Here is a 19,282-nt window from a genome sequence, read left to right as displayed (position 1 = left end):
GATAATTTTAATACACTTCATAAAATGCAGGTTAAAAATGAAGAGAAAAATAATTGTAAGATACTGGCCAGATTCACAAATAGAGCATTTCTGCTAATTGAATGATATGTAATCTTTTGAGAATACAGAAATAAATTGGAAGTGGAGGAAACATCTTATTTTAAAAATGGCTAAACATTTTACATGAAATGTCAGCCTATATACAGTATGTTTTTCCAGGATTGAGCCTCACTGTGAAAACCCTTTTTGGAGTAAACATGTTAATGTTGGTCATGCTGTTGGTCTGAGCTGTAAACACTTGAATGGAAATTTCATTGAAACTAATTTATCTCCAGGTAAGCATATGTCTCCCCTCACACTTCACCGTATATCTCTTCAGTTCCTCTCCTGCACCTGTGCCAGGCAGATGGAGTTCAACTTGCTCACTGACCCAGAAGCTCAGAGCCCCCCTCTTTCCCTCTCAGAATCTGGGACACCTCAACATGCACACAGGCACAAGGGCCAAGCAAGTGGTAAGTAGGAAAACAGATACCTTCTTATTTTAAAAGGGGTTTCCTTAAATAAACAGTGTGTTTGTGTTTTTTCACCAGCATTGAAAAATTCTAAAAATGAAGGTTTAATAACTATATAAATTCAATTCTCAAAAAAATAATTGAAACCTCAATATTTCTTTATGTACTTGAAATAGGAAATGGAACCAAATGAGAGACATCCTGTGTCAGTGTCCATTGTCCCCACTTAAAATGACCCATCTTTAATAGGCACAATGGCAACTACCTGGAAGATTCCTATATGCCTTCATTCCAAGGGGAAAAATAGTAATCCAATCATGCACTGCAACTCACCAGGTTGTCTCTCTTAATTGCTTTCTGGAATGCCAGGAGGATTGGTGCTGATCTGGAGCATCTTTAGATGGAGGGAAACAACAGAAAATGGTCTCCCTTTCAGCTTTCCTGTCAGACTTTTACACTATGCTGATTAAGGAGGGAGCATGATCTTATTCATACTATGGCAGGACCATACTAGCAACATAAATTCAAAAGTCACATGAAAAAGGTAATGAAATATGTGTAATTTAAACTGGCTATTTTGATAAGGTGAACACTTTGAAATTTTATCATCAAATAAAAAGTGCTTTGTTAAAGCCAGATTAAAACTTTTAAGTGTTTATAATATTATATGACAAAATACAAATGCCATATGTCACTAAAATTAGCATGAGGTGCCCTGGCAAAGGGCATGTTCTCCTATTTTCAATATACAAAATATCTATGCAAAATAGTGTGGTGTGCATAGGCAGAAAGCATCTTCTCTCTTATAATTAAATACAATAACAAATCAACTAATTAATTACACTTTTATAACAATTATCACCTCACCCTATGTAATTACAGAACTACTACTGTAAGTCTGTAAGAGGAGTAGCCTCTTGAAAAATAGGGTAGGTTTTTTTTCAATCTTTGTGCTGTCCCAGCCAGTCTATGGGAATTGGTTAGTTACTTAGGAATTGTGAGCTGTCCCCTTAAGGGAATGCATCATGGTAAATGTAGTTAAAGGTATCCTGGGAAATGTAGTTCATGTCACATGATCACATCTGTAATCCTGATAACAGCTTTCTTTCTATTGCTACGTGATGCGTTAGGAAAATAACCATTTTTTACCTGAAATGCTGATATACAAAGCATTGGTCATTATAGAAGAGCTTCATCACAAATGTGAGTTATGAAGATACCTGATGTACCAATAAATGTGCTTTGTTATGGATGCTTTGTGGAATTATCTATCTGCATCTGCACAGCCACAAATCCACCTCTGTGCATGATACAGGACAAAATAATCTTCTTTTATGAAATTAAAGTAAGTACGGCTATATAGTGTAGAGAAAATGAATCTGTACCAGCATACAGGAGTACCTTCATAAGCAATAAAGTTTTGGGTTGCAATTCTATAGATATTTATTAGTGATTCCCAGTGAACCAGTGGAGCTTTTTTCTGAGTAAGCTGCAGTTCCTTCAATTTCCTTCATGGGAAGGGGTCACTTAAAGATTCCCCCCTTTTTTTTTACTCTATGTGAGACTAGTCAAAATGAAATTAAATGTATAAATTATTTTGTTGTCTCACAGAAGACACAAACTTGTGGTATATCAAACTTCTTTTCAAGGAGATGTTGTAGTGGTTAAGGTCTTGAACTGGGACTGGGGAATCCCAAGCTTATTTTCAGCCATGGAAGCTCACTGGTGAGTTACTGCTGAGAAAATTAGATAAGAGAATCTTATATGCATCACTTTGGAGGAAAACTAGTGCAAAACTAATACAGTAAAGAGTCTTCTTGATGCAAGTAAACTCATTAATGTCTATTCTTACTAAAGCAGTTAATGACCCCTTAAAGTCTTTATTACTTCATGGAATTTCCAAGTACCTATTAATATAACACATACATGGATAAAAAACCTTAAACATTCCAGTAGCTTCTTTGGCCCAACTGTTCTTTTTTCTCAATATTATTTCCATCTGAGCCACCAAATATTGATCAATTATTTTACTATTACCCTTGACCTTTTCTCCAGAAAACAATATAACTATAAAACGCTTACCTCCCCAATGGAAGAAAAGGCAACTTTTTCTCCAACATATTGAATGATAGAACTGTTGTTTATTTTCCCTTTGCAGTTTTTCCTCTAGTGTTTAGCCTACTTTGAAATCTTTCTGGGATTCACATCATCTTTTCTTCATCAAGCAATTGTAATTGTCTGCAGTAATTCAGGGTATAGCTGGCCAACAGGCACATTATATCTCTGTTCTATGTAGCCTATTTTATATCGGCTTCAAACATGGTACATATGATATAGTGACTCCCATTACTGTGTTTCCCTGAAAACAAGCCCTCTCCCAACAATAAGCCTTAGCTTGATTTTTATGTGTGCATCTAATATAAGCCCTAATCCTAAAATAAGCCCTAGGTAAGACCTATCCACTTCATCCCACAGTCTGGTTGTACAAGGTGAGGCACATGCGTAAAAATCAAGCTAGGATGGGAGTGGCAGGTGGAGCTGCCCCACACACTCTGTACCCACTTACCTTAGGAATGCCGCAGCCAGGCCTCTCATGCCTTGATGCTTATTGTCCACTGCCTGACTTCTTCTGTGGCTGGATGCCATATGGCACGTCATACCAGTTCTGCTGCTTGCAGCAGAAGGCCCTGTGGCTTCTTATGCCGATGCTGCTGTTCACACTATGGTGCAATGCACCATGCAGTATGTGCCATGTGGCATCCTGCTGCAAGTGGCCACAGAAGTCAGGCAGATATCGAGGCCTGGCTACGATGGTACTAAGGTAAGCGGGTAAGACATGGTGCTTATTTTGGGGCCCAAAAGAAAATAAGAGAGGGCCTTATTTTGGGGGAAACATATCTTTACATCTGAGCATGCAAGATGAATAATTTATTTTACATGGGGAATACAGTAGTGTGCATAGAAAAGAAGACTGTGTAATTCCTAAAAACTCTTCTTTCTAATCTACATAAAACCACGGAAAGAGGTCATCCATCAGTATGGTATTTGATAGCATCAATAGATGGATTATACCTTTTCACCTTGGGCAGCCAAGTGATGCATCAATGTTCTACATCTGGGGGCTGTGCAGGTCTGGATGTGGAGAATAGACTTGGATTCAGTTCTCCCAAGACTGAGTGACGCTGGACTTTTGGCCACTCCAGATATGGGGACTTTCCAACTTTAGCCTTGATGGGATTGTATTCCCCCAGTCAAATCTGGCATGCAATTTGACAGTTGTCTTGGCTTCATAGCTCCTGCTTAAAGAACAAACATCAGCTGTGAAGAAGAGGGTGTGTCAGTTGCACCTATTTATGGGTGGGGAGGACCTCCAGAGAGTTACTTATGCCTTAATCACCTTACAACTGGATTATTCCAACATCCTCTACCTAGGGCTACACTTGAAGACCACTGGGCAGCTACACCTGGTCCCAAATTCTGATTACCACCTACAAAACCCTTCACGGAATAGGGCCTGATTATTTGAGGGACTACCTTTTTCCAATCGTTTTCTACCCATATGGAAAGTTCAGATAAAGTTGATGCACTTCAGGACCTTTAAACAATGCTACCTATCCCAGGAACCTTATTTCAGGGATGGGATGCTACTGGTTCTGTTCAGCTCTATAGAACCGGTAGCTCTGAAGAGCAGAAGACACAGAACCAATTCTGTGTTTGCTGCTGTTTGGCCCACCCGCCTGCCCAGGCTCTTACCTGACTTTTATTTCCTGCTTTTTCAACCTCAGCTGCTTTGTGCGGCACAGTTGAGGTTGAAAAAGCAGTAAGAAACTTTTTGAAATGCTGGGCACCTGCGCACAGTGCTTATCAGCTGTCCAGGTGGCACAGTTTATGGTGTACTACACACACGCACAACGTAATTACCAAACTGGTAGTAATGCTGTTTGAATCCCAACCCTGCTTTATTTACTCTTTCACAGCAAATTATATTCCCTGGAGATCTAAGAAGCTCCCAGCCTAATGAAGTTCTGGAAAACTTTTAAAAATTTGGCTCTTTGCCCAGGTTGTGAGACGGGACGACTGTGAACCCCACCAGAGTTTCTCTCCCCCATCACCAATATATGCAATATGATTTGGAGACTTCAGAAATTTCCTTTTTTGTTTTTCTGTTTTTAAATTGTAAATCATGCAGAGTCATTCTGTAGTTAAGTGATATCCCAATCCAATCCAATTCAATCCACAAATAAGAAATGTCTTCCTGAGACACCTGTGATCTGTTATCAGGCTTCACACTTAGAAATAAATCACAGTTCCCTGACCATTTAACTAATTTAAGTGTCAGAGAGACTTGGCAGAAGACTCCCAACAGAACTCAGCTAATTTATAATCTTTATTGCAACATAATAAAATCTTAACCCAATCAGAAATGTCTGCAGGATAAGAGTGTGTGTGTTTATCTGTGTGTTTGTCAAGAGCAACAAAATGGTGAATGTGAACTGGGTGATTGAAATCCTGTCTATTTTTAATGTGCATGGCATATATCACATGCTCATTTAAAGAGGTGATACATTGCTCCAGTTGTGTCTGATCTGTGGGTGTCATTGGTAATAAAATAATGCAGAACCTTTATATGAGTCAAATTTAGAGTTTTTTCTTGCTTTCTTTCTAAATTAAAAAATACTTGAAGTTGTGTTTGATGCTTTGGGAGGCTGGAATATGTTTATGTAATTATCCTTTCTCTACCCTAAAACACACTGGATTTTTCCTTACCAGTTTTACTTCTGTCCACAATGTCAAGTTATCATTTTTTTATTATAGTTGGTATATATATAACCAGCTAGATGTTTAGACTGGATTGGCGTTTTTGTCCACCTATTAAGACCTTCCTAACCACCTGGAATAGGCAGATGTTCTTATTTAATTATTTATATTTATATTTATATTTATATTTATATTTATATATATATATATATATATATATATATATATGGTTTTCGTAGGTACTTACATGTATGGTATTCAGCTTTGTTCGGGTATTTTCCCACGTCACTGTAGTTGTGCTTTTAAAGTTGTAGCAATGTTTCGGCAGAATCTCATCTGCCATCATCAGGCTTCTGTATTGTGTTCGTATGTGAGTCAGACTTTTACAGTGGTTTCAGTTTTAAATTTGGGGCTAGCCTACTGCTGTGCCAGAATGTTTTTTTCTTCATCCTGATTGGTTGGGAGTCTTGGTCTGTGTTTATTGGTCTTGGAGTTTGCTGTGTTCTGCTTGATTGGTGTTTCTAATATCTTCTGTCTGTTTTGTGGCTCTTTTTGTGTCTTGATTGGCTGGCAACATTGTGTTCCTGTATTGGAGGCCTTTAGTGAAGCTTGGCTCTGGGTAAATGGATGGGTATCATTTGTTAGGAAGCTAGGTTTCATCTGGGTGCCTGGTTGGGGTGTGTTTGAGCTGGAGGTATCAGTGGGGATCTGTTTGTGCCCAGGTGTTTGCCTGGCTTGTGGTGTGGAGATTTTTTTGTTTGTGAGTGCAGGCTTCCAGATAATTGACAGTCTGGTGGAATCATCTCTTCTATTCATGCTTTCAGGTCTTTTTTCAATCTCTATGGCTTCTCTGATAATTCTGTGGCTGGGGTTTTCTATAGTGGCTAGGGTTTGGGGGCCATTGAAGTTGATGCTATGACCTGGAACAGCTGTCCTGCCCTACATAAGAGCCACAGTAAAAGTCTGACTCACAGACAAACACAATACAGAAGCCTGATGATGGCAGATGAGATTCTGCTGAAATGTTGCTACAACTTTAAATGCACAACTACAATGACGTGGGAAAATACCCAAACAAAGCTGAATACCGTACATACATACATACATACATACATACATAATACTATACAATACTATACTATACTATACTATACTATACTATACTATACTATGTATTAGTATGTATATATGTATGTATATATGTATGCATGTATATATATATGTATGCATGTATATATATATGTATTAGTATATATATATATGTATATACATATATATATATTAGTATGTATAGTATGTATACATATACTATGTATTATACTATGTATAATATATTATATTATATATTATTATATTACATTATTATTGTTGCTGTTGTTGTTGTTGTTAATCTTCGATTTGATTTACAGTCTGGGACTGGTAAAAACTTCACAGTTCAAATCCTAACCAAGGATCTAAGAGCTATTAAGGTAGGGTCTGAATATATAGGCAGTTCCTAGTAAGGTGGTTTTTTGCAAAGTCAGGATATTCAGGTCTAATAAGTTCAATTTATTGCTGTTGTTGTTATTACTATTATTAAGCTTGGATGTGGAGGCACTTGGTTTTATACTATTATTGATGTCAATTATATAATACATTTGTTTCTTTGAATACAAGTTAATTACAAGAGACCTGTCCAAAATAGCAGTGGTGCTAATTCGCAACTTTTCCTAAATGTAAAGACAGAATAATAAACAAATACCTTGCAATACCAGCAAAGAGGTTTATATCTATCGAATAAAAGAAGTGTTTGCCTCTGGATGAAGCAGTATTTATATAACTATTGTTTCCAGCTTAAAACTGGTTGTGTTTTTAAATGTTTATTTTGGGGCTATACTCACAGCCATTGTATCTGGAGACCATAAAACCAGCAGCTCTAAATCGTCCAAGTGAACAACAAAATATTTAGAGTGAAAAATAAAACTACTATTCTACAGATGTTCCTTTTTTTTTTAAAGTTCTCACTAATTTTTAAATTCTGGGTTGGAAGTTGTGACATATTATCAGCTCTCCCAGGTAAGCCAAGTAAGAAACTCAACGAAATGAACTAAGTCTACTTTAATGTAAGGCTACAGTAACAGAATCTTGAAAGACTGAAGATACAAACTTCCCACTGCCACTTTTAACCATCTAATCTATTAGGGGAGATCTTTCCTAGGCTATTCTCTGTTAAGCCACTGGGGCTCTTGGCTCTTATCTGATTTTTTCCTGGGCAGCATCTCTTCCCCTTATCCCTCCAAAGTCGTTCAACGTTCTATTACACATGTTTCTTCTCCCTGTGTTTATTTAAAGCAAAAAAACCAACAACCCACTTCCTCCCATGTGAGACATTAAAAAAAATCAGGAATCAGAAAGGATTCAATATATTCATGAACAGGTAATTTACTTCTTCAGATAGATATATTTTTCCTGATTGCATGTTAAAGAAAAATATTTTTTCAAATCACAAAATGCCAGTGGGTCTAGGCTGCCTAGTCCTAGGCAATAGCAATAGCAATTACACTTATATACCGCTTTATAGTGCTTTACAGCCCTCTCAAAGTGGTTTACAGAGTCAGCCTCTTGCCCCCCAAAATCTGGGTCCTCATTTTACCCACCTCGGAAGGATGGAAGGCTGAGTCAACCTTGAGCCTGGTGGGATTTGATCTGCTAAATTGCAGTAGGAGTAGCTTGCAATACTGCACTTTAACCACTGCGCTACCGAGGCTCCTCAGTGTTTACTCACTAATATTCCTCAAATTGGGTTCTGCTTCTGTCAAAAGCATATATGATCACTAAGAAGAATTCAGAGTAAGAAATGAAAGAATCAATGTTTTGCACTGCCACTACGTGCCTTATCCAAAAGATCAGTCTTTGTGATAAACCATATGTGAGCAGCGGCATATCTGCAGAATTGTCTTCAGTTCAAACAAACGATTTTTGTGTATGTGTTGAGCAATTTTACACAAAGATATAATTTAATAATATCACTTTCACTGGTAGGAATGTTTAGGCAAGAAAAATTATTGTCTTGAACCACTTTGAAAATCACTGATGGATTCCTTGATTTTGCTTCCATAGACACAGAAAAGTCACAGCAGAATCAGACTGATAATTCCACTCCTGAGGATGGCTCCCTGAGAAAGAAGCAACGTAGGCAGAGAACTCATTTTACCAGCCAACAACTACAGGAGCTGGAAGCCACTTTTCAAAGGAATCGGTATCCAGACATGAGTACCCGAGAGGAGATTGCTGTCTGGACCAACTTGACAGAAGCCAGAGTTCGGGTACTATTATTTTCTTTTTAATTTATTTGAAATTGACAAGAATGTGAAGAAAAAGGCTGAATAAAAGCCACATAGCAGAACAAGCCTGTATCTTTGTGCCTTCATCCCTTTTGAGAAAGTAGGAAAATAAGAACATAGAAAGTAAGAAAATAGAAAGTTTATCTAAAGAATATATTCTAAGATTTTAATGAAGCATCATATTTTTTTAAAAAGGGTTTGGAATTGTCACAATAACTCTTACAGTGAACTCAGTTAGAAAATGTAGCTAGGGAAATCCCTTTCCCCAAAATAAAACTAAAAGAATTTTCTATAAAGCGTGACTTTTTAAAAAATACTTTTTTTGAAGTCTAAAAAATCAAAGATAACTAACATAAACTAAGAAAAATAGAAAATAAAAAGTGCATAGAGAAAAAGGGAGGAAAAAAATTAAAAAGATATATAAGAAAATGACTTCTCCCTTCATCAAACAAATACAAACAATTTCAGTAACTTATCACCTTCCCTAGATTTCAGTCAATAATCTCTTCATCTCATATCTCCTTTTTTCTTTCTCTCCCCCTTTTTTATGAGGTAGCAACAATTACTTTAGGGCAGGGGTCTCAAACTCTTCAGCTCATTGACACCTCCATGAAGTTTCAGATTGTTCATCAACCTCCAAACATTATATTACAATAATTTTTAAAAATACTATTTTAACTATTATGAATAATAATAATTAGGTAAACATCAATTTATAATACGAAATAAAGAATTAATAGTAACGGAATTGGAAGAACTGCAAAAGTCTGCCCAAGGCAAAGAAATAAAACCCTTCCCAGAAGTAAACCAGACTATAGAGGCAAACCCATAGAGTTGGCAATAGAGAAAGCCAGCATAGCTGTAGAATTTTTTTCATTGGAAACCAGGAACTCTTTTCTCTGCTTGAGGAATAACAAAGCCATCTAACAAAAGTATTAAAACAAAGAATAACTGAGCATCTAGAACAGCACAAAAACAACAGAATAAGGTTGCCTGCACTTAAACTTATTCCAAGAAACAGCTAGCACAACCATTAAAAGAATGGAGAGCTTGCTGTGGCCAACTTGCCACAGGACAACTCTCTGTGGCCAACTCACCATGCGACATCTCGCTGCAGGTCAATTCAACAAATACAAAGCTTAAATTAATTTCAGTGGAACCATAGCCAATAATAATAAAACAAAAGAAGTCAATCCAAAAATACAAGAGTTAAATTAATTTTGATGAAAACTTAATCACCAATAATAAAAGTAATTGAATGAAATGATTAATACAGCATTGAATTGTCCTGTGACGAGTTGTCCTGTGGTGAGTTGGCCGTGGTAAGCTGTCCTGTGACAAGTTGCCCATGGTGAATTGTCTAGACCCTTAAAAGATGCCAAAACTGTAATATCAAATATAAGAACTAGCTCTCTACAAGAAACAAGCTAACTAACATACAGTACAGCTGTAGTTATAAGTGAATACCTGGAATGCAAAATCAGCAAAGAAGAAATAAAAGCCAAAGCCATCAAAATGGAAAACCAGGCAGGAAAATAAGATTAGCAAGATGAGATCAGATGTCAGTAAGCAAATGAAACAAATGAAGCAAAAGAAGCTGAAGAGCAAGAAGACTAAAGAATACCTAATAAGGAAATACCACTTAAAAACGAGGGCGACCAAGGAAGCCCTGGAAATAATAAAGCAGCAAATAACAATTATAGCCAAGAAGATCAGCAGAAATAAAGCTTAAATTGTAAATTATAGGCAGAACCTCCAATTTCAATCCAACCAGAAACATTTTTACCAATCCTCAGACCAACATTTTCCTAATAGAAACAACAGTTAAATCAGTCTATAAATTGTGAGATTAAAGAATTTTTGTCATGACTTCTGATTGCGAGTTGGTATTCATGGATGTGTTCTGCCAGTCTTCTGCCTGTTTGTCCTACATAGTGGTTGTTTCAGTTCTTACATTGTATATTGTAGATGACTTCTTTTTCTTCTTCTGGAGTTTCTGGATCTTTTGGTTTGCTTAGGATGCTTTGAAGGGCTTTAGTTGGCTTGTGTGCTACACTGATTCCATGTGGTTGTAGTAGTCTATGGTTTCTGAGATATTCTTGCTGTATGGCAGTGTGATTCTTTTTAGGGTTTGTGTTTGTTGTGCTGTATTGGGTTGAGTGGACAGGGACTTTTTGATAAATTTGCATGGGTATCCAATTTTTTGGAATGTGTTGTATAGATGCTCCATTTTCTTTTTCTGCTGTTCTGGGTTACTGCAGTGTGTTTGGGCTCATTTAAATAAAGTTCTTACACAGCTTATCTTGTCGGAGATTGGCTTGTTGCTTTGGTAGTGGAGCACCTGGTTAGTATGGGTGGGTTTTTTGTAGACCTGCATTTCTAGTTTGTCATTGTGGTCTCTGCTGATCAGGATGTCCAGGAAGGGTAGCAAGTTGTTGTTTTCTTTTTCTGTAGTAAACTGAATTCCTTTAAAATGTTATTGATGGTTCTGTGGGTGTTCTTTAATTGATCTTTTTTATTATGGTGAAGGTGTCATCTACATATTTGACTTTAATTTATTTTACTTTATTGTCATTGCACCTCATACAATGAAATCAAACACCATCTTCAGTGCACATCATGACCATGAAAATAAACACAAACACACATCCTTCACACCACACATTGAACCAAAAACCCACAACACCGCATCAACACTGCACTAAACAGTAGAATTTAAAAGAGCTACTGCCCTGGGATAGAAGCTGTTTTTCAGCCTATTTGTCCTTGTTTTTATTATCCTGTACCATCTGCCACATGGTAATAGTTCAAAAAAAGGATGCCCAGGATGAGATGGATATTTAAGAATATTTTGAACTTTCTTAAGGCAGCAGGAGCTATAAAGCTCTTCCAAAGAAGGGAGAGGGCAACCAGTGATCCTCTGGACAATGATATTAACCCTCTGGAGTGCTGTCCTATCTGCCACTGAGCAATTGGCAAACCATACACAGGTGCAGTAAGTTAAAATACTTTCTATGGTGCAGTGGTAGAAGGTCACCAGCAGCTTTTCATTCAGTTTTTGTTTCCTGAGAAGTCTCAGATAGTATAATCTCTGCTGGCTTTTGACCAGTGCTTCAATCTGAATGCCCCAGGTCAGGTCCTCTTAAACTTAAACTTAAAACTGGCCACTTGCTCCACTCGGTCTCCATTGATAAGCAAGGGCTGGATGTCTGATCTATTCCTTCTATAGTCCGCTATAAGCTCCTTGGTCTTATTGGTGTTAAGGACCAAGTAATTGTCTCCACATCACGAAAGCAACCGGTCCACCTTATCTCAATAGGCAGACTCATCCCACCATTCATATTATATTTATTTATATTTTCGGTTGTATTTGTGGAAGTGCTATGATTTCTAGATGTTGCATGACAACCTCCACTATAAGACCTGAAAGTGGTGATCCCATAGGTGTCTCTTTAATTTGTTGGTAAATTTGGCTGTCAAATTGGAAGTATATAGTTAAGATCCATAATCCTGGGTGTTTTGATCTTTGTGTATTCAATTAAGTCAGGTGTACTGTGAAACAATGCAGCCATGGATTCTTTGGCTAATTCTGGATCTATAGATGTGAACGGGGCTATGACATCCTCATCTATAGTCATATCCCTGATTGTTTGAAGACCCTATAGTGGAGAGTTAATGGAGTGTTGGCTTCCTCTTGTGAGATGTCCAAGTTTTTTTGTTAGTTCTTTTGCAATGTTGTATGTAGGGGTCTCTATTAGATACATGATTGGACAGAGAGATATGCCAGGTTTGTGTACTTTGAGGCATCTGTAGAAGCATGGAAGGATGGGTCCACTGCAGGGGTGGGATTCAAATGTTTTAACAAACTGTTCTGTGGGCATGGCTTATTTGGTGGGCATGGTTTGGTGGTCATGTGACTGTGTGGGCGTGGCTTGGTCATGTGACTGGCTGGGTGTGGTCAACTCAACATCACTCACATCGAGGGGTGTGTTTCCTCGCCTCTTGTCTCGTGACTGTGGGAATTCTGCAACGGTCATAACAGTCATGTCACTTTTTTCAGCGCCATTGTAATTTTGAATGGTCACTAAATGAACTGTTGTGAGTCAAGGATTACTTGTACAAAAATACAAAAAGCTTATTTGCTTGCAAAAAGCTGCCCTAAATACCAATTATTAGATTAAAAATACCTGCAAACCAGAGTTACAAATCAGGCAGGGTGCCAGAGCACCTTGAGGAATTAAAATAGTTAAAATGCAGTGATAACTATCCACAGCCAACTCTTGCTCATAAAGTGAAACCCTTTAGCACAGGTCATTTAAGTTCTCCAGAAAAAGCATACCCAGGAGAAGCAATCCTTAGATCCATTTGCACCATTTAAAGATACCAGCTGGTCTCACCTCACAAGATATCCTAAGGAAATCATCCAGATTTAAGAAAAGGTCACATGCCCCACAGAAAGGCAGTAAAAAAATCAGTGTCAAGCTTGCATCCTGCCTCTTGGAAGTACACAAGGACAGTGCCAGATACCCCTAAAGCAGTAAAATAAGACCCCCTCCCCAGATAGAAAAAAGAAACTATGAGGCAGGAAAAAATTCAAACATTATATAAATAACTAAATTATAACAGTAGATGTTGCTTGTTAAACCAATTACCAGAACAAATAGACACAGGAACTACCCAGATTTCTCAGCCCAATTTCTTTTCAGGAAAAATGATTAACTTTTTTCCTTCCAAACAAAGCTGAATAGAGAAAATTATCCCATCAATAAACACAGGATTAAACGTCACCAAGCACAGAATTAAGTTTCACCAAAAACCAATTTTAGACCAAAACTCAGAAAAGGTATGTAAACTCATGTTTGAATGTCAATCTTTCTAGCTAGCCAAGAAGCCTTGCTGAATGCCACTCATCTTCCTTGTCATGAAAAGCTTCTTTCCAGCAGCTCTGCTTCATTATTCAATTATTTCTTCAGAGTGCTGATTGTCCGGGGTGGGGGTACTGCCTCCCAACAGCAGTGTAAAAAGCTTAAAACAACCCTTCCCCTTTAAGAAAGTCAAGCCTCAGAAGCTCCAGAGATAGGAAGTCTAGGCGTACTGGCAAGAATGTAATAAGGGTTAAAAGAGAGGCAGTTTCTGTAAACAACAACACCAGAATGTTTTCTTCCTGCCTTCCTTATAGGATTAGCCCTGTAAAGTGGAAAAAAACAAAAGGAGATTTCTTCCAACAGCTGGTTCTCCCAACTGCTTAGAAAGTTACAACAGGTTCTAGCATATAGGTGAGAACCAGTAGAATCCCACCCCTGGTCCACTGCTTCTTATCCACCACTGTTCTTCTTTGGTAATTTGGCCTTTCTTAGTGAAGTCACTGAGGGTTCTCTTGATCTGGTTGTCTATTACCCTCACTTTCTTTTGTCACCATTATTATATTTCTATTTGCAGATCTTTGTAGTTTGTGATTTTATCTAGTTTATTCTCATCTATTCTGCTGTTTCCAGGTATTGCCACCTCGACTACCAGACTTTTTTGTCTTTCTCATTGATAATTATTAAGTCTGGCATGTTATGCACGTCTGTGCCTGTCTGTTTGAATTCTAAAGTTCCAGAACACTTTAGCTTCATATTCTATTACTTTCTCTATTTTATTATTCCACCAATTCTTGCTTGTAGGCAAATGGTATTTTCCTGCAGATCTTCCAATGAAGGGTCTCTTGATCTGGTTGTCTACTATCTTCCCTTTCTTTTGTCACAGTTGTTATACTTCTATTTGGAGATCTTTGTATTTTGTCTAGACAACCATCTAGACCAGGGGTGCCAAACTTGATTTTATCGAGGGTTGCATCAGAGTTGTGTTTGACCTTGGGGGGCCAGGGTGGGAATGGCTGGGGTAGGCATGGCCAGCTCGACGTCACTCATGTCAGGGGCACCTGTGGTGGCCCAAGCACTCTATGAGTGAAAACAGGCTCCCGAGCTCCAGTTTGGCTGTGATGGCCTCCTGCAAGCCTCTGCCAATGAAAATGGAACTTGAGAAGGCTGCACACAGCCCTACCGAGCTCTGTTTTTGCTGGGAGAGGCACTCCAGGCCGGTCCTTCACTGTTTCCAGGGGGACCGCTGGACCTTGAGTTTGACACCCCTGATTTAGACAATCAGATCAAGAAAATAATCACCAGTAATCAGCACTCAGATCAGCATAGATTCATTCCAAGGTCAACTTCAGACCCATAATCAAGTAAGCAATACCCCAATCAAGAAACTGCCAAAGAGTCATTACTACTACTGAACGGGGCTGCTTCTTTTTGTGATGCCTCTGCAAGGCAAAGCAGGTGAGGGAGTGTGGGTGGCCTGGCTGTTGGAACCCTAAGGTGTTTGAGTGTGGGCTGTGGGGCAGCTCCACTCTCCCACCTGCCTTGCCTCACCTCATGGTACCTGTTGTGGCCACAAGCAGACAGTGGGATGGAGTGAGTGGGCTCTTAACTGCAGCTTATATTTGGGGGTAGGTCTTATATTACACATGCTAAAATTATGCTAGGGTTTATTTTCTGGTTAGGTCTTATTTTGAGGAAAACACAGCACTACTATGCTGAACAACCTAGACCAGGGGTCAGCAACCTGTGGCTCCAAAGCTGCATGTGGCTCTTTGGTCACCCTGTCATGGCAAAGGGATGAAAGAGCCATCACCTTGTTGCAGAAGGAACAATGCACCCCTGCACTTGCTTTTGCGTGGCAACAGCATTCCGCCTTCATTGCGTTACATTTGCTGTTGCCACCAGCAAAGAAATCTGGGAGAGAACAGTGGGGGGTGGGGGGGATCTTGCAGGCCATTTCCCCAAGCCTGGCCTTCCTTCTCCCTTGTCGGCAGGGCCAAGAGAAAGAATGGGGAGGCATGAGGAAGCGCTCCTCTCCCCCGCCGAGCACGGAGCACAGTAGCCCAGTGGAAGGGGCAGATGGCCCAGCAGAAGGGCCCCCATTGGTGAGTTGTACAGTGGCGAGGTGTGATCCAGCTCTCGGAGTGGGATACTGTTTGGCACCTCCAGACATGAGCTGCCACCTTTGAAATGTGCTGCTTTTTGTTGCCTGTGCCTTTCCTGATCTCAGCTTTTTTGCCCCAGTGAGAGCTATGTTTCTGCTTGCTTGCTTTTCCTGTACCTTCCCTGGGCAGCAATGGCTGGGGCTGTCTGGGGGGGGGGGGAAGCAGAGGCATCAGAGCTGCTCCCCCACTCAGCAAGCCAGATCTGGAGGAGTGCGGAGAGTTGCAGGTGAATGCTGTAAGGTCAGAAGACGCACTTCAACATCACCCCAATATGCATTTCCAGCACGTGCTCCTGTCTCGAAATAGGATTGAGTGGAGGGAAGGGAGCAAGGGGAAGGGGGAGGGCTAGGAGGGAACAAGAGCTTTTCTTTGGCATGGAGTGGGGGGAAGACCCAATGCCCCCTCCATGGCCTGCCAACTGCTCTCACAGCACCTTGTGCAGCACAGCAAAAGTGTGCTTTACAATGGGGGAGACTGGATCCCCTCCTCCTCCTGGAGCCCATTACAACACAATGCAACCCTGTCCCATTCGCCCCTGGCAACTCAAACACACTCTTTCTCTCCCTCTCCCTCTCCCTCTCCATCTCTCTCTCTCCCTCTCTCTTTCTCCCTCTGGGCGGAGAGCAGGTCGTGCATCCAGCACCAACAAAGCCGGAAGTAGCCTCCCGCCAGTCAGGCAGCAAGAGAGAGACAGAGAGACAGATTTGGTTTGATTCGGCTCTCCTCTCTTTGCCTTGCCCAGTTTTGCAAGGATTCAGTGGATGCTGCCTTGGTGATGGTGGGGGAGTTTTGTCCCATATTTTGCCTGCCAAGCATCTTTAGGGGTGCCCAGGGACTATATTTTCTGCCCACTTTGGACCAAGTTGCACGATGTGTATGCATGCATGTGTGAGTCTGCTGCTGCTTGGGATGATGCTTCTCTGAAGTGCATGCAGTGATCTAAGATGGCAACCTTGTGCGCTGTGATGTAACAGCCTGACAGTCACACCTTTTGCAATGCAAGGTTTATTTTTGTATCTTTCCAGAGACAGAGAGAACATAGTCAAATTTCCTTACAATTATTCCCTGGGTGTGTGGGTTGGGGAGTGGAGGTGGGGAGTGGGAGGGAGGAAGAGAGGGAGAGAAAGAAAGAGAGAGAGTGAGAGAGATGAGGGAGAGAGGGAGATGAGAAAGAGAGAGAGAAAGAGAGAAATGAGAGATGGATGAGAGAGAGGGAGAGAAGGTGAAAGGGTGATAGAAAAAGAGAAAGATGAGAGAAAGAGGAAGATGAGAGGGAGGGAGGGAGGGGGAATAGAGAAAAAGAAAGATGAGAAAGAGATGAGAGAGCAGAAGATAGACATAGAGGGAGAAAGAGAGATGAGAGGGAGGGAGAGAGACAGAGGGAGATACCTATTTCCCATAGAAAAGAAAACACGGGGAGCCACAAAATCTGGGTAGGAGTGGCTGGTAACTACTGTAACTACTACATGTAACTACTGGGTGGGAGTGAGTGATGTTGAGTTGGCTATACTCACCTAGGTTTTGTGGCTCCCAGTGTTTTGTTTTCTGTGGGAAATGGGCCCAAGTGGCTCTTTGAGTGTTTAAGGTTGCAGACCCCTGACTTAGACCCTTGCAATTGATAAGTGAATAGTGAAGCTGGATCAGTTCAGGTACTTTTCATAGTATCTCTAGGAAGCTCTCAAGTATGACACAAACACAGTAGCTCCCCTTTTCCCAATCCTTTTGGATTGATAAAATCATGATCTCTGATACGAGATGTAATGTTGCACACTTAGCACTCATTCATGAAACCATTTTACAATGTGTGGGATGTGCTGGATGAAGATGCAATTCTTTTTTTTTTTTGAAACAAATTTTATTAATTTTAACAAGAAACAAACAAGACAAAGCATCATCAAACACTAAAAAAAAAAAACCGCTTTCCCATAGGTCTTTACAAAGCAGGTAACACATTATTTTATATCATCTTATTCATCTGCTATTCAATCATCACACTTCTATTTTCCTCTGACTTATTTTAGCTTTTGTTTTTTGTTTTTTTAAAAAATAACAAATTTTGTTAACTTTACAAAACATACAAACAAGCAAGGCATATTAAAATAAAAAATCTTTCTGGAGGAACCAATAAAACATACCAAATATAATATTTGCATTTACATTATCTACTCATCTTCATATCCTATCCCAATTTCTCCTTTTCATTCTGTTATCCAGATTATATTTCTTACTAATCAAAAATTTTGCCTTTAAAAAAAAAAAAACAATAGACAAGACATACATAACATAGAACCTAAAAAACCTCATTTCTGAAAGCTGCTTGATCCCGGGTTAAAACTCTTCGCACAGACACAAATTCAAAAAAAAATATTTACTTTATATGTCAATCCATATCTTATTACCATTTTCAATTTTCTGTATAACTTCTTCCCTCTTTTATCTTTCTTAATCATATTTTATTTATCTTATCTCAATGCAATTCATAGTACTTAGCATTTTTTGTCTGTTCTTTTACAGTTATCCATTCATCTTTTTTCTTTAAATATACTCTCCTGTAGACTAACTGGAGTAACACCTTTAACTCTTTTCCCTAACTTCACAATACTTAATATAACACTTAAATTATATTGAGATTCTGGTTAGTACATTCTAAAATTACACATCACACAAAAAGAAAAACTTTATGAAAAAAGCAAATAAGCTACAATTACAAAATATAAGCCTATAACCCACCAGAAATACCATAAAAGAGCAAATCATAGGTACTAATACACATTCTACTCTGAATACACATAGAAAATCACACTTTTATGTACCTTCCAGAATCCCTTTTTCATTTAAATTACCCATTGTCTCTAAATAGTTTTTGTTTCTTAAAGTCTTGCTTCCCAGCATTAAGGTTTTTCACCCCCTCCTTTCTCATTTGTTTATTTTTCTTCTTGCCCTTTTTTCCCCCTTGTCTCTCCTCCCCTCTTTTCTTCTTCTGCTTACTCACTTTCTGTTGTATTCTAACCTTATATCCAGCTTTCATCTCATTTTTCTCTTTTTGGATTGTTTTCTCTACCCTTAAAATCCCCTTTTTCTTTTCCTCTTCCTCCTCCTCCCCAAAGTGAACCTGTTGCTCATCCAAAATGGCTTCTTCTTCTTCTTTGTTCCAGTCGTCCTGCTGTGTAGTCAATTTTTCATAGGTGCGTAACGCCATCTCTAAAAATTGAAAAAGAGTGCCCCAAGAATCTTTTCCTTTTGATCAATCAGTAACCCCATAAAGAGAAATTGAAGAGGGTAAAAAAAAAGTATTGAAAGAAACAGTCATTTGGACTTTTTAGTGACTTTGAAATTCTTTTGGAATTACTTTTGATTAAAAATATTTGGGTGGTTGTTTTTGAAGAAATCTTTCTCTTCAGGATGGCATTGTTTTTGGATGAATTAAAAACTCAATACCAAAAATACAAGAAAGAAGAGCAAGATGGAAAAGATTCTTGGGAAGATGCAATTCTTTTTGTTTCTATAGAATATTTATTTATTTATTTGATTTGATTTGTCAATCGCTTACAAGATAATAGGTATAAGTATAAACATGAGTAAGAATACAGGAAATAGGTACAAATAAATGGGGACAATAGGACAGGGATGGGAGGCACGATGGTGCACTTATGCACACCCCT

At 39.0% G+C, this 19,282-nt stretch overlaps 1 protein-coding gene across 2 annotated transcripts in view; it reads left to right on the top strand.

Moving 5' to 3' along the window:
* Positions 1-19,282, top strand: part of LOC113443021 (pituitary homeobox 3-like) — a 52,371-nt gene that overhangs the window by 19,572 nt on the left and 13,517 nt on the right. Inside the window, exons 2-3 of one of the 2 annotated variants that reach the window (XM_087933875.1) lie at positions 380-512; positions 8,370-8,575. In XM_087933875.1, coding sequence (XP_087790001.1) covers positions 407-512; positions 8,370-8,575 — 312 coding nt within the window. In that variant the 5' untranslated portion in view covers positions 380-406. Of the gene's footprint in view, positions 1-198; positions 513-8,369; positions 8,576-19,282 lie in introns of those variants that run through there. The other variant, XM_026710975.2, reaches the window with a different exon arrangement.

The sequence above is a fragment of the Pseudonaja textilis genome, chromosome 4, assembly GCF_049901715.1.
Source record: "Pseudonaja textilis isolate UNSWEBS1 chromosome 4, rPseTex1.2, whole genome shotgun sequence".
NCBI classification, from domain to species: Eukaryota; Metazoa; Chordata; class Lepidosauria; order Squamata; family Elapidae; genus Pseudonaja; species Pseudonaja textilis.
The sequence above is the reverse complement of the archived record's forward strand: the minus strand, read 5'-3'. Positions and strand labels throughout refer to the sequence as shown.